The 13,023-nt window shown below is 49.8% G+C and overlaps 1 protein-coding gene across 7 annotated transcripts in view; it reads left to right on the top strand.

Moving 5' to 3' along the window:
- The window catches only part of PLCG2 (phospholipase C gamma 2), a 152,937-nt gene that overhangs the window by 63,479 nt on the left and 76,435 nt on the right, over nt 1–13,023 (top strand). For all 7 annotated transcript variants that reach the window (XM_047078825.1, XM_047078826.1, XM_047078822.1 and 4 more), the window contains exons 6-7: nt 8,735–8,819; nt 10,496–10,579. In XM_047078825.1, the coding sequence (XP_046934781.1) occupies nt 8,735–8,819; nt 10,496–10,579 (169 nt within the window). The remainder of the gene's footprint in view (nt 1–8,734; nt 8,820–10,495; nt 10,580–13,023) is intronic.

A 13,023-nucleotide genomic window follows, 5' to 3' on the forward strand; every position in this document is an offset into this window, starting at 1 on the left:
CTGACTTCTGCTCTGCCAGTTTCCCCTCCCTTCCTGTCGCCCACGACCGATGGCGTTTCCTGAAGGAAAACAAAGGAGCAGCAGAAGCCAAGGAAAGACCCCCGGGTGGGCGGCGGGCTCGAGGCCGCCGGGCCCAGGCAGTGCCCAGCTCCCCGGCACTCGTCCCGGCCAGCCCCCTCGTTCACCGTCGAGCGCATCTAGAGGCAAAAGGGGTAGCAGCTGGCATTTGTGGAGAACTGGGCTTGCAGCGGCCAGGGTGCTCTTGGAGTTGCAGGGGCTTCTGGAATGTTCAGACTGCTGAGCTGGGTGCCTCGTGGTCCATTTCATGAGGACGCTGAGGCCAAGAGGAGTAACCTGACTCGTCTGCAGCAACCCAGCTTGCTGGGCGTGCCACCAGGATGGGGGCTCCCCCATCACTGCTTGGTGGTGCTTTTCTTCTTATTTTTTTTTTATTTTATTATTATTATTTTTTTAATGTTTATTTATTTTTGAGACAGAGAGAGACAGAGCACGAATGGGGGAGGGTCAGAGGGAGAGACACAGAATCCGAAACAGGCTCCAGGCTCTGAGCATCAGCACAGAGCCCGACGCGGGCCTTGAACTCACAGACTGTGAGATCATGACCTGAGCTGAAGTCGGACGCTCAACTGACTGAGCCACCCAGGGGCCCCACTTCTTATTTTTTTTAAAAAAATGTTAATGTTTTATTTGTTTTTGAGAGAGAGAGAGAGACAGAGCAGGAGGGAGGGAGGGGCAGAGAGAGAGGGAGATACTGAAACTGAAACAGGCTCCAGGCTCCGAGCTGTCAGCACAGAGCACGACACGGGGCTCGAACCCACGAACTGGGACATCATGACCTGAGCTGAAGTCGGACAGTTGACTGACTGAGCCACCCAGGTGCCCCGTAAACTATTTAATTTGATTGTGGTAAGATCTGCCATTTTAAGTGTATGCCTCTGTGAGATGAAGTACATTTGTGCTGTTGTGCATTCACTGCCATCCGGCTTCAGCGCTCTTTTCTCCTTACGGGACTGAAACTCCGTCCCCGTGAACGGTACCTGCCCCTCTCCTCCTCCCCTGCCCTGATCACCTCTCCTCTCCGTTCTGTCTCCATGGGGTTTGACTGCTCTGGGCACCTCGTACATGTGGAATTAGGCAGTATTTGTCTTTCTGGCTTGTTTCACTCAGGACATCTTCATGGTTCATCCATGTTCCTGTAGCAGGTGTCACAATTTCCTTCCTTTTTAAGGCTGCATAATATTCCGCCATAGGTGCAGACCACGTTTTGTTTGTCCGTGCATCTGTTGATGGACACTTTAATAGCCTTCCTCTTTTGGTTGTGAGTATCGTTCCTTTGAACGTGAATGTTCATGCCCCTGTTTTCAGTTCCTATGTACGTTTTCCAGAAGTGGATTTGCGGAATCAAATAGTAGTACTGTTCTAATCTTTTTTTTTTTTTTTTTTAATGTTTATTTTTGAGACAGAGACAGAGAGCAAGCAGGGGAGGGGCAGAGAGTGAGGAAGACACAGAATCGGAAGCAGGCTCCAAGCTCTGAGTTGCCAGCACAGAGCCCGACGCAGGGCTCGAACTCACAAACCGCGAGATCATGACCTGAGCCAAAGGCAGCCGCTCAACCGACTGAGCCACCCAGGCGCCCCTAATCTTTTTTTTTAAGTTTCTATATTTTTAAAATTATTTTTAATGCTTATTTACTTTTGAAAGAGAGAGAGAGACAGTGCATGAGTTGGGGAGGGGCCGAACGAGAGGGGACACAGAATCCGAAGCTGGCTTCAGGCTCTCAGCTGACAGCAGAGCCCCATGTGGGGCTCGAACCCACAAACAGCAAGATCATGACCTGAGCCGAAGTCGGGTGCTTAACTGACTGTACCACCCAGGCGCCCCTTAAGTTTATTTATTTTGAGAGAGACAGAGCACAGAGCCCAGTGCTGGGCTCGAACTCATGAAACTGTGAGGTCGTGACTTGAGTTGAAATCAAGAGTCAGACACTTCACCCAACTGAGCCACCCAGGCACCCCCTATACTGTTCAAGTCTTAGACAAACTGCTTTACCGTTTCCCACGGCAGGTGCAGACTGACACAGCCACCAGCAGGGCACAAGGGCTCCAGTCTTTGCCACTTGCTTGTCAAGTTACTTTCCTCTTCCTCCCTCCCTCCCTCCCTCCCTCCCTCCCTCCCTCCGTCCCTCCCTTCTTCCCTTCCTCCCTTCCTTCCTTCCTCCCTCCCTTTCTTTCAAATAACAGCCACTTTAGTGGGTGTGAAATAGTAGCTCATTTTGGTTTTGCTTTGCATCTTCCTCATGACTAGGGATGTTGAGCATCTTTTCACATGCTTTTTAGCTTTGTCTATCTTCTCTGGAGAAATGTCTGTTCAGATCCTTTGCCCATTTCAAAAGTTCACCTCATGATTTTAGTCCTTCTTCAGCTTTCAAGCACTGACCCTGAGACACAACATTTTATTTTTCATGTTTATGCTGTTATTTATATTACCTTTTGAAAAAGTGAATTTTTTATTTTTATTTTATTATTATTTTTTTAATGTTTATTTACTTTAGAAAGAGAAAGAGCATGAGCAGGGGAGGGGCAGAGAGAGAGAGAGAGGGAGACACAGAATCTGAAGCAGGCTCCAGGCTCTGAGCTGTCAGCACAGAGCCTGACACGGGGCTCAAACCCGCAAACCGTGGGATTATGACCTGAGCTGAAGTTGGACGCTTAAATAACTGAGCCATGCTGGGGCCCCGAAAAAGTGATTTTTTAAAAAAATTATTTATAATTACTTTGAAAAAGCGAATTTTCAAAAAAATATGAAAGTAACTCCTGTTAGTTCTAGGAAACTTTATAAATACTGAAAACTAGGAAAAAAATGTATAAATTGGATATTAAATGGTAAGCACTGTTAACTCCAGCTATAAAATTTTTCAGTAGATTTTCATCTTCGGCTTTTTACTTATTTATTTTACTTTATCAAAATCTAATTGCACGCATGATCTTGTATCCTTTTGTTCTGTAATTTCTAAATTTTGGAATAATTTTACATTTAGAGGAAAGTTGCAAAGATCTTACAGGGAGTTCCCAAATCCTCCTCCCGCTTTCTCTAATGCTCACATCACGCCTCGTCATGATGTATTTGTCAAAACTGAGAAACCAGCATTGGTATGTGACTCAGAACTGAGCCCTGGACTTTATTTGGGGCTCAGTCTTTTCCCACTGACATCCTTTTCCTGGTTCAAGATCCAGTCCAGGGGCCCAACGTTTCACTTCGTTGTTCTGTCCCTTGGTCTCCTCTGGTCCGTGACCATTTCTCAGTCTTTCCTGACCTTGACACTTCTGAGGAGCACATCTCAGGTATGTTGTAGTACAGCCCTTGGTTCGTGTTGGTCTGACCTTTTCGTCGTGATTAGGCTGGAGTGACAGGTAGGCTGCGGCTGCGGGTGTTGGGGAAGAGTATCACAGAGGTGAAGGTCTTGTTCGTTCTATCACATCGAGTGGCGTGTGCTCCCGGTGCGGCTCATCCGCGGCGATGCAATGCTTAATCACCTGGCCAAGGTGGTGTCGGAAGATTTCTCCTTTGTAAAGTCACCCCAACCCTGTTCTTGGGGACTAAAGCTCTTGAGTCCAGCCCACCCTGAAGGAGGGGAGAGTTAAACTGACTTCACCTTGTGTTAAACCTTAAGAACATACATGTTTCATTTCACCTCTTCAGGAACATGATGTCAGTGCCTATATTAGGAATCAACCAATGGAAAGGTGATATTTGGTTTGAAAAGTTGTCTTTTGTGTGTCATTTAAGTTATGTCCAGTTCTTCCTTAGGTTCACATTTTCACCCAGTTGTCTTCAGAGTGAACCTATGATGTGATGCTTAAAAGAAGCATTTTTTGGGTCTCTGTAGGATTCTTAGCCTTGTGCCATGGCTCCCTAGTCCCCATTGGGTGGACGTGCTCCGCTTTTCTTGAGTCCTCCCTTCTAGTTGCTGCTCACGTTGGTGGGGGCTCCTTGAGGTCAGAGGTCTGACTGGTTTGGTCTTCCTAGTGTTTGTTGGATGAAAGTTCTACCTTTTATTCCTACATATAACATTGAGCAGATGGAACGTTCTAGCTTTGAAAGAGTTCCTTAAGACATTTCGAGGCCTGGGGACACTGAGTCAAAGGTGTTAGTGCTTTCACCATAACTCTTGGGTAGATTTTTAGAGACCCAGCCCCACTCCATCTTTGAGCCTTTATTTTTTTTATTTATTTATTTAAAAAAAATTTTTTTTTCAACGTTTATTTATTTTTGGGACAGAGAGAGACAGAGCATGAACGGGGGAGGGGCAGAGAGAGAGGGAGACACAGAATCGGAAACAGGCTCCAGGCTCTGAGCCATCAGCCCAGAGCCTGACGCGGGGCTCGAACTCCCGGACTGCGAGATCGTGACCTGGCTGAAGTCGGACGCTTAACCGACTGTGCCACCCAGGCGCCCCTCTTTGAGCCTTTAGAGTTGAGTTGTCTCTTACCTGGGAATTCTGAGGTTGGTGCAAAAGGGGGAAATTTCTGTGGTCAAAATATACCTTGAGGGGTGCCTGGGTGGCTCAGTTGGTTAAGTGACCGACTTCGGCTCAGGTCATGATCTCACAGTTGGTGGGTTTGAACCCTGCATCAGGCTCTGTGCTGACAGCTCGGAGCCCGGAGCCTGCTTCTCATTCTGTGTCTCCCTCTCTCTCTGCCCCTCCCCAGCGTGCACACATGCATGCTTGCTCGCTGTCTCTCTCAAAGAGAAATTAACATTAAAAAAAAATTTTTTTTTTTAAATATACCTTGAGAAAACCCCGAGCCTTCTTTGAGGGCCCCTGGAATTGTGTTACCAGGTGTGAGGGTCACAGGCTCTGAGTCCCACAGACAGATAGCAGCCTCAAGGGCTGGTAGCAGATTGTCGCCTGTGGACATTTCTTTCCCTCCTTTGCCTTTTGCCCCTTGGTATATAACGTTGGATTTGCATAGGCTGAATGCTGTGCTTTATTCTTCACGCTGGCGGGGACAGAGGGCAGACTGTGTTAGGTCTTCAGGAGGCAGAAGGGGGCAGGGGTTGCAGGTGGGAGGCAGGTGTGTGGGTCCAGGTCTGTCCGTCAGCAGGCATGCAGGTAGCTACCATGCAGTTAACGTTGTGGCCCCAGCACATTGGGACTTCCTGGGGGAGCGGGGCGTTAGCCTTAGGTGTGCAGTCTCCCCTGCACAGATTCTCCTTCACTGGGTCTGGCCTGGGGCTCAAGAATTTGCATTTCGAACAAACTCCCAGCTGACGTTGGTGCCGCTGGTCTAGGGACCCTACCTGGACAACCAAGCTTCTAGAGCTGCTCTGTCCGGTATGGCGCCCCCTAGCTACATGTGGCTATTTAAATCAATTAAAATTAAATAAAAGTAAAATTTTAGTTCCTCGGTCACGCTAGCCACATTTCAGATGGTCAGTAGCCACATGTGGGTAGCGGCTGCTACATTGCACAACGCAGATCTAGAACGTTTCCATCATCATAGAAAGTTCTATTGGGCGGTGGTGAGGTTTGAATCTCTGCTTGGACACTTACTGGTTGTGTGAGTTTGGGTAAATTACTTAATTTCTCTGTGCCTTAGCTCTCTAATGTGTCTGTAGAAGAGAGAGAATAGTTCCTGGTGTGAGGTTTCAGTGGGGCAGTATGTGAAAAGCATTTAGGCGGTGCCTGACTTAGGTTGGGCACTGACATAGGCTTATTATTGTCCTTCTTGCTCTAAGAAGCCTAGGGTGATGGAGATGTTGATCCAGCTTCAGGGGGGCAGATAAGTTTCCTGGGGCTGCAAACCCCGGGCAGCATGGTAAGGGCTGCTGGGATGCGGTGCTGTAGGAGCTGGGACCGTGCCAGGCCGACAAGGGAAGATGCCACCATGGTAGAGTGATGTCTTCCAGGGAAGACGGAGGGCCCTTTGTGGCCCATGGCGGGGGTCATGTCTTGTCTTCCCTCTCCAAAGGAATCGCCCTGGGTCCCAACCGGCTGTCACGGGCCGAGCCTGTAGGAAGCAGAGTCTAAAACGTGGGTTTGTGTGTGGGAAGCTTACTGGGCTGGGTGTGGGGGTGGACGGACACCGGTGGGTGTGAAGGGGGTAGGAGGAGATGGGCTGCCATGGTCACAAGCACGGCCTGTAGAGCCGTCCTCCCTTGAGGTCATCAGAGAGCTGCTCACTCTGACCGACTAGTCATTGGATGCTGGATGGGACCCTGGCGAGGCACTCTCTTCATCTCATGACAAGTCCCAGACGGGGAGAGCGGTGAAGTTGGGGCTGCTGGGTTCCTCCCCTCCAGCAGCTGGGGAGTCTCCGTGCTTGTTCTTGCTCAGGGTCAGGCCCTGCATTGCACAGCCACAGGCCCGGGGATGGGGGTGGGAGTGTGGGGAGGGGAGTGGGGTGGCAAAGTCCGGGCACGGGAGCCCAAGGAAGCTCTTTGCCCCCCCCCCCCCACCTTTTACCTGGGGGCTCAGCTGTTGTGCGGTAAGGTGGGACTTCCACAGCCGGTGGATTCAGATGCCCCGTTGCTCAGTGTCTCCTTACCCCAGACCCTGTATTTGCTCCATTGGCTCCCAGCCCCCCTATGTTGGTGCCTGATGTGGGGAGGGTTCTTGGCCCTGTTTCTGCCTCGAGGTTCTGGGTCCCCAAGGGGACTCTGACCTCTTCCTTGGTCCTGGATGAGCGCTGCAGGGACACCAGCTTGACCAGACCCCCTCCCTGTCCCGTCTCGTGGTGCCAGCCCCTGCTGCTCTTCTCTGTTCATCCTGCCCTGGCCGGGTTCTTCCTGGACAGCCCTGGGGGCTGGGTCAGGATGGGGGTCTCAGGCAGCCTGCTTGATTCTGTGCCCAGCCAGCCACTCCTGACATGGGTGCTCTCAGTGTCTCTGGGAAAGCCCTCAGTGCAGGCCCTGGAATAGTGGGGGGTAGGGAAGCGTCTTGCAGGTAAAGGAGTCTGATGTTAGGGGGGCTGTTAGACTAGAGGTAAAACGGCTGGCCATGGGGACACTGAGATGGCCAGAGTCCCACGTAGTCGCCTCCAGGGGCAGCTGCTGAGTAGAACATGCTGCTTCCTTCCGGATGTACCGGCAGAGGCCGAGTTGGCAGCGTTGGGGAAACTGGGCCATTTTCTGCCCACATCCTGGGCAGGCTTCCTTCCTTGGCCGTGCACAGCCCTGTCCAGCCTGACGTCTCCAGAACACAGAGCACTTTTTGTTGACCACACCAACAGCTCCCGCGGACCACCGTCTCTCACTCTGCCAGACGCTCGGCTCTGTGGCCGCAGGGGTCTGGATGTCATGCCCTTGACCCACCACCCTAACCCCATATACCTCCCCACCGTTCATGCTGTTCCCAGAGGGGAAGTAACATGCGGTGGTTACAGGCAGCTGCCCTGGAATCCACGTCCTCCACGTCCCAGCGCCCAGCCTCTCTGAGCCTGTTTCTTCAGCTGGAATATGGAGGTGCTAACGGTGTCCACCTCGTAAGGTGGCAGGGCATCGAATGAGTGTGTGTGTCCCTGTCCCCTGGAGCGGTGCCTAGCATTGAGTATGCGCTATGTCGGTTTCAGCCGTCACTGCTGTCATTATTGCTAGCACGGTTATTTCTTTTTTACTTTTGAAACGTTTTATTTTTGAGAGACAAAGCACGCGAGCAGGGGAGGGGCAGAGAGAGAGGAAGACAGAAGACCTCAAGTGGGCTTTGCACTGTAAGCACAAAGCCCGATGCGGGGCTTGGACTCAGGAACCCTGAGATCATGACCTGAGCTGAAATCAAGACTTGGACGCTTGACCGACTGAGTCACCAGGTGCCCCAGTATGGTTATTTCTTTTTTAAAAAACAATTTTTTTTTATGTTTTACTTATTTTTGAGAAAGAGGGAAACAGAGTGTGAGCAGGAAGCAGGAAAGGGGCACAGAGAGAGGGAGACACAGAATCCGAAGCAGGCTCCAGGCTCTGAGCTATTAGCATAGAGTCTAAAGTGGGGCTCGAAACTGCGAATTACAGGATCATGAACAGAGCTGAAGTCGGATGTTCAGCCGCCTGAGCCACTCAGGTGTCCCCAGTATGGTTATTTCCTTTGCTCGGAATGCGCTCTCCCTTTCTTGGCTCTGAACCTGAACTTGCCACCTGGCCTAGCAAAAAACATGCATGAAGATTTCTGTGATGTGGTCCAGATGACTACATTTTGGGATTTGATTCAAACCCAAGCTCTGCCGTCACCCAGCTCTGACCTCGAGCAGTGTGCCCTCCCCCCTCAAACACCACCCCGTGGCCTGTTCTGAACCCTGAGGGTGGGTGATGCTTACTGTGTTGAGGGGTCAAGTGTAGTGAGGGGTTAGGTAACGTTATTGCCTGGCACATCGCAGGTGCTTGAATAAGGTCAGCTCCTTCCCCCTCGCCCTCTGGCCTTCATCGATCTCCCCTTCGTTTGAACCCCTGGGACATTTCCTATCTGCAAAGCTTTCTGGTCACCTGATACCATGTTCTGCTCACCCTGCGAATCTCTTAAGTGACCTGAGTCCACGGCCATCCCTGAAGTGTGGAGACCAGCCTTGCACATCGTGGCATCAGCCCCCTTGAGCCCAAGGTCTCTTGTGTCCGGCCCGTCTTCTCACGGGGCTCCTGAGGGTGGAGTGGATGGGAACAGCCGCTCCCCCTACCGTTGAAGCCCCTCGAGGTGGATAGAGCTGGGGTTTCCCTCTTTTGCAGCATCAGCCTCCGGGAGCTGAAGACCATCTTGCCCCTGGTCAACTTCAAAGTGAACAGTGCCAAGTTCCTCAAAGATAAGTTTGTGGTAAGTTTCGTGGCTTGGCCTGGTGATTTTGTGAATTTAGGGTCACGTAGCCTTTGAGCCCCGCTGAATGGTGCCCAGGAGAATCCTTCACCTCCTGATTCCTCTGTCTCAGTTGAGACAGAGGGACCCCCTGGAGGTCGTAGGCCCATGTTTGCAATCCTAGCAGACAACATCCTCCTTGAGGACCACGTTTGCTGAGCTGCTTGACTTGGGATGTTCCCACGGTATAGCCTTCCCTTTCCCTCACCATTGCACAGCCTGCTTTCCTTCAAGTAACGTTGAACACGTGGGTTGTTTTGTTTTGTTTGTTTTGTTTTGTTTTGTTTTGAAGCTATCATGGAAGGTTCCTTACGTAGGTTGTCAGGGATGTGGCATTTTGTATGCAAGTCCTCACAACATACTTGGAGTTAGCTCTTCTCTGCCCGCCCCCCCACTTCCCCCCACTTCCCACCCACCCCTGCTCCCCGCCATCACTTAGTTTGTTTATGTTCTTGCATAATGGAGCTTTTGGTAGATCTGTGGCAGGTGGTGACTCTAAGAGTGGGGGTGTAGAGTATGGCAGGGGGGCTTTCTTGAGTGCATAAGAACGGAGGTGATAGGTAGGCACCCTATGTGGTGCTCTGAGAGGTCCCGACCCTTGTCACAGAGCCCAGTGACGCTCCATTCCGCTGGTCCCAATTGCAGGACTCACACGGCCTTGTCAGTGGCAGCCCCAGGTACAGGCTTCCTTAGCCAAGAATGTGCATTCATTTCTGTACCAGTGAGCTCTTGGAAGAGTTAACCCACCTTATGGCTATCAAGCCATCTTTCGACCTGCCTAAAACATTCCAACTATTCTAAGAAGGCAGAAACAGAGGCGGGAGAAGCATTCACCATTGATGACCACATCATAGGAATCTTTATATTTTTAAAAAATGCATTTATTTATTTTGAGATAGGGAGAGAGCACGCGCTCCCTGAAGGGGCACAGAGAGAGGGAGACAGAGAATCCCAAGTAGGCTCCCTGTTGTCAGCGTGGAGCCCGACATGAGGCCTGAGGCCATGAACCATGAGATCATGACCTGAGCCGAAACCAAGAGTCAGACGCTCAGCCGACTGAGCCACCCAGGCAGCCCCCTGGAACCTGGCTCTTTATCAAGCCTTTACTGAGCAGGCGATATGTAGACCTTACTGATTTTGTTTCAGGGAAGTCCTAGGGAGGGTAGTGGTAGTTTTCCCATTTTACAGATGAAGAAACTGAGGGTCTGAAAGGTTCAAGTAAATGACCCAAAGCCATTTAGCAGTTCAGGGGACAAACCTTGACTGGAGTTGAACTCTTAAGTCCAAAGGCCTGGTTAGTTTTCCCTGGCTTTTAGAATGACCTATATGTACGGACCCTGCTCTAGGTCTAGATTTGGAAATGTCTCCTGCCCCCAGAAAGTATTACTGCCCTTGGGATTCTGGCCGAGACTCTTTTATTTTGGGGTTCAAGGCCAGGGCCTTACCTGGTGGGACTCCTGGTGGTTATGTTCTCTAGGCAGATAAATTCGGAAACCTGTGAACAGTTTGACTTCAGAAGACTGTGAGTTTGCTTTCAGCCAGTGCTGTCGAAGGGCGGTCCTGCCTGTTAATAGTGGAGCGGTGTTCTTGTACGGAACCTCAGAGACCGAGTGGTTACTTTTTCTTTTAATTTACAGGAAATCGGCGCTCACAAAGATGAACTCAGCTTTGAGCAGTTCCACCTTTTCTATAAAAATCTTATGTTTGAGCAGCAAAAGTCGGTAAGACGATTCTTGGGCAAATGATCAATGATGTTTTCGTTTCCCCTGTGTGTCAAAGTCCAGCACGCTCCTAAGAAACCCACGAGAAGTGTTGAGTGTCCCTTCTAGTCAAGGAAGTAGACCGTGGGAGTGGCTGCGACACACTGTTTGTGTCCGTTAGGTTGGCGTGAGAGAGCTGTGGGGAAATCGGAGCGGGGGGGAAATGGCTCTCTCATACCTTCCTGGTGGGAGTGTGACAAGTCTCGTTGGAATTTAATCTGAGCCTGTTAAGTTCAGCTAACTCTACTGCATGATCTCATTCTGCAAAGGAAATTTATCAAATTATGAAGAGTGAACCATCTCTGGGTAGAGGGATTATGTGTGTGTTCCTTCTTTTTATGCTTTTATTCATTTTTTAATGAGAATAATTTTTTATTCGGATAATATTGCCATTTTAAGATAAGATGTGCATACATTTTGACCTGACGGTGGCATTTTGGGGACTCTGTTTTAGACAAATGAGGGCACTGGGACCTAGGAAGTGAGTGGTAGGGTGTTTATTGCAGCATTATTTATGCCAGCAAAATAGCTGGGAGCCTTCTGCATGCGTCTCAGGAGAGAAATGGCTGAGTAAACTGTGGTCCATCCATAGCACACAGCATCATGCGGCCGATTACGAAGCCTGAATCTGTGTGTGTGTCGATCTGGAGGGATGTTCATGGTGTTTTGTGAGCAAAACCAGCAGCAGATTCACGTGAGGAGCCAGGTCTGATAAAAAACAAAACCAAAACCTGCATAGAGTAATCCCCCTCCATATGTCTATGTGTGTTTTTATGTTTAATGTTGATTTCGTGTATGTACTGAAGGGGTTTAGGAGGATGGGCAGGAGAGATCACTGAATTTTTCTTTGCACACCCCTGTTTTCTCTGACTCATTCCAAGGAGTACATTACTTTTGGAATAAAAAGAGAGTCCCATAGGGGCGTCTGGGGGGCTCAGTTGGTTAAGCATCCAGCTCTTGGTTTCTTCTCAGGTCATGATCTCGAGGTTCGTGGGATCGAGCTCCGCATCAGGCTCTGTGCTGGCAGGGTAGAACTTGCTTGAGATTGTCTCTCTCTGCCCCTCCCCTGCTCTCTCTCTCTCTCTCTTTCTCTCTCAAACATACGTTTTAAAAAATCCCAAAAGGCGTAGAGCTTAAAAAGAAGGATTGTTCGGTGTAGTGCATGGAGCACAGTGCCTGGCAGGCAGCACTCATCCCACAAACAGGAGGTTGTTGGGGAAAAGGGCTTTGCAGGTAGCAAGGGTGGGTCCAAAGCAGGGAGAACATAGGACTTGGAGCCAGAGGATCTGCTTTCTCCTATGAGCTGTGTGATCTGGGGCTGGCCACGCGTGATTCTCAGCCTCAGTCTCTTATCTGTGTAATGGGGGCAGGGATTCCCACCGGGCTCTAGGGAGCATTGAATGAGGGCTGGGGGTGGGGCAGTCAAGAGTGCAGGCATTTTTAAGTGATGAGCATGAAAATCATGAGAAGACACTTATTAATTGCCTTCTGCATGCAGGCCTGCAGGTGGGCACAGGGTGAGGCTTTCTGATGGGTGACTGCTGGCCATCTGCCTATATTGGGAAAAAATACATTATTTAATAGAGTAAAAAAAAATCTACTTTACTGGGGTTGTTTTCATATATTACTTCTTGATTTGCCAAGGAGAGTAGGAAGACTATAAGCTTTGGGGATTGAAAGACCCGGATGTCGGCCCCTAAATTGGCCTTGGCTGACCAGGTGATTTTGAGGAAAGACACCTTTTTGTCTTTCATTCAGCCACGTTTATAAAATAAAGGTATTCAATCAAGCCGTTGCTTATAAAACTTTAAAAATTATGTAACTTTCCTCCTCCTATTTTTTTAAGTTTTTTTATATTGTTATTCTTATTTGAGAGAGCGATAGAGAGCAAGCAGGGGAGGGACAGAGAGCGAGGGAGACGGCATCCCAAGTAGGCCTCACACTGCTAGCACAGAGCCCGATGTGGGGCTCGAACTCACAACCTGCGAGATGATAACCTGAGCTGAAGTCAAGAGTCAGATGCTCAATGGCCTGAGTCCCCCCAGGCACTCTGTTCCCCTTTTTTATACGAAACCTTAAAAAAAAAAAGCTGGGGCGCCTGGGTGGCTTAGTGGGTTAAGCGTCTGACTTCGGCTCGGGTCATGATCTCACGGTTTGTGAGTTGAGCCCTGCGTCGGGCTCTATGCTGACAGCTCAGAGCCTGGAGCCTGCTTCGGATTCTGTGTCTCCCTCTCTCTCTGCCCCTCCCCAACTCGTTCTCTCTCTCTCTCTCTCTCTCTCTCTCTCTCTCTCTCTCTCTCTCTCACACACACACACACACACACACACACACACACACACAAATAAATAAACATTACAAAAAATTTTTTAAAAACTGCATACAAGCTGATCAAAACACTTCTTAG

Source organism: Lynx rufus, unplaced genomic scaffold, assembly GCF_022079265.1.
Source record: "Lynx rufus isolate CCGP_SWC_20201006 ecotype Redwood Valley unplaced genomic scaffold, mLynRuf1.p SCAF_16, whole genome shotgun sequence".
NCBI classification, from domain to species: domain Eukaryota; kingdom Metazoa; phylum Chordata; class Mammalia; order Carnivora; family Felidae; genus Lynx; species Lynx rufus.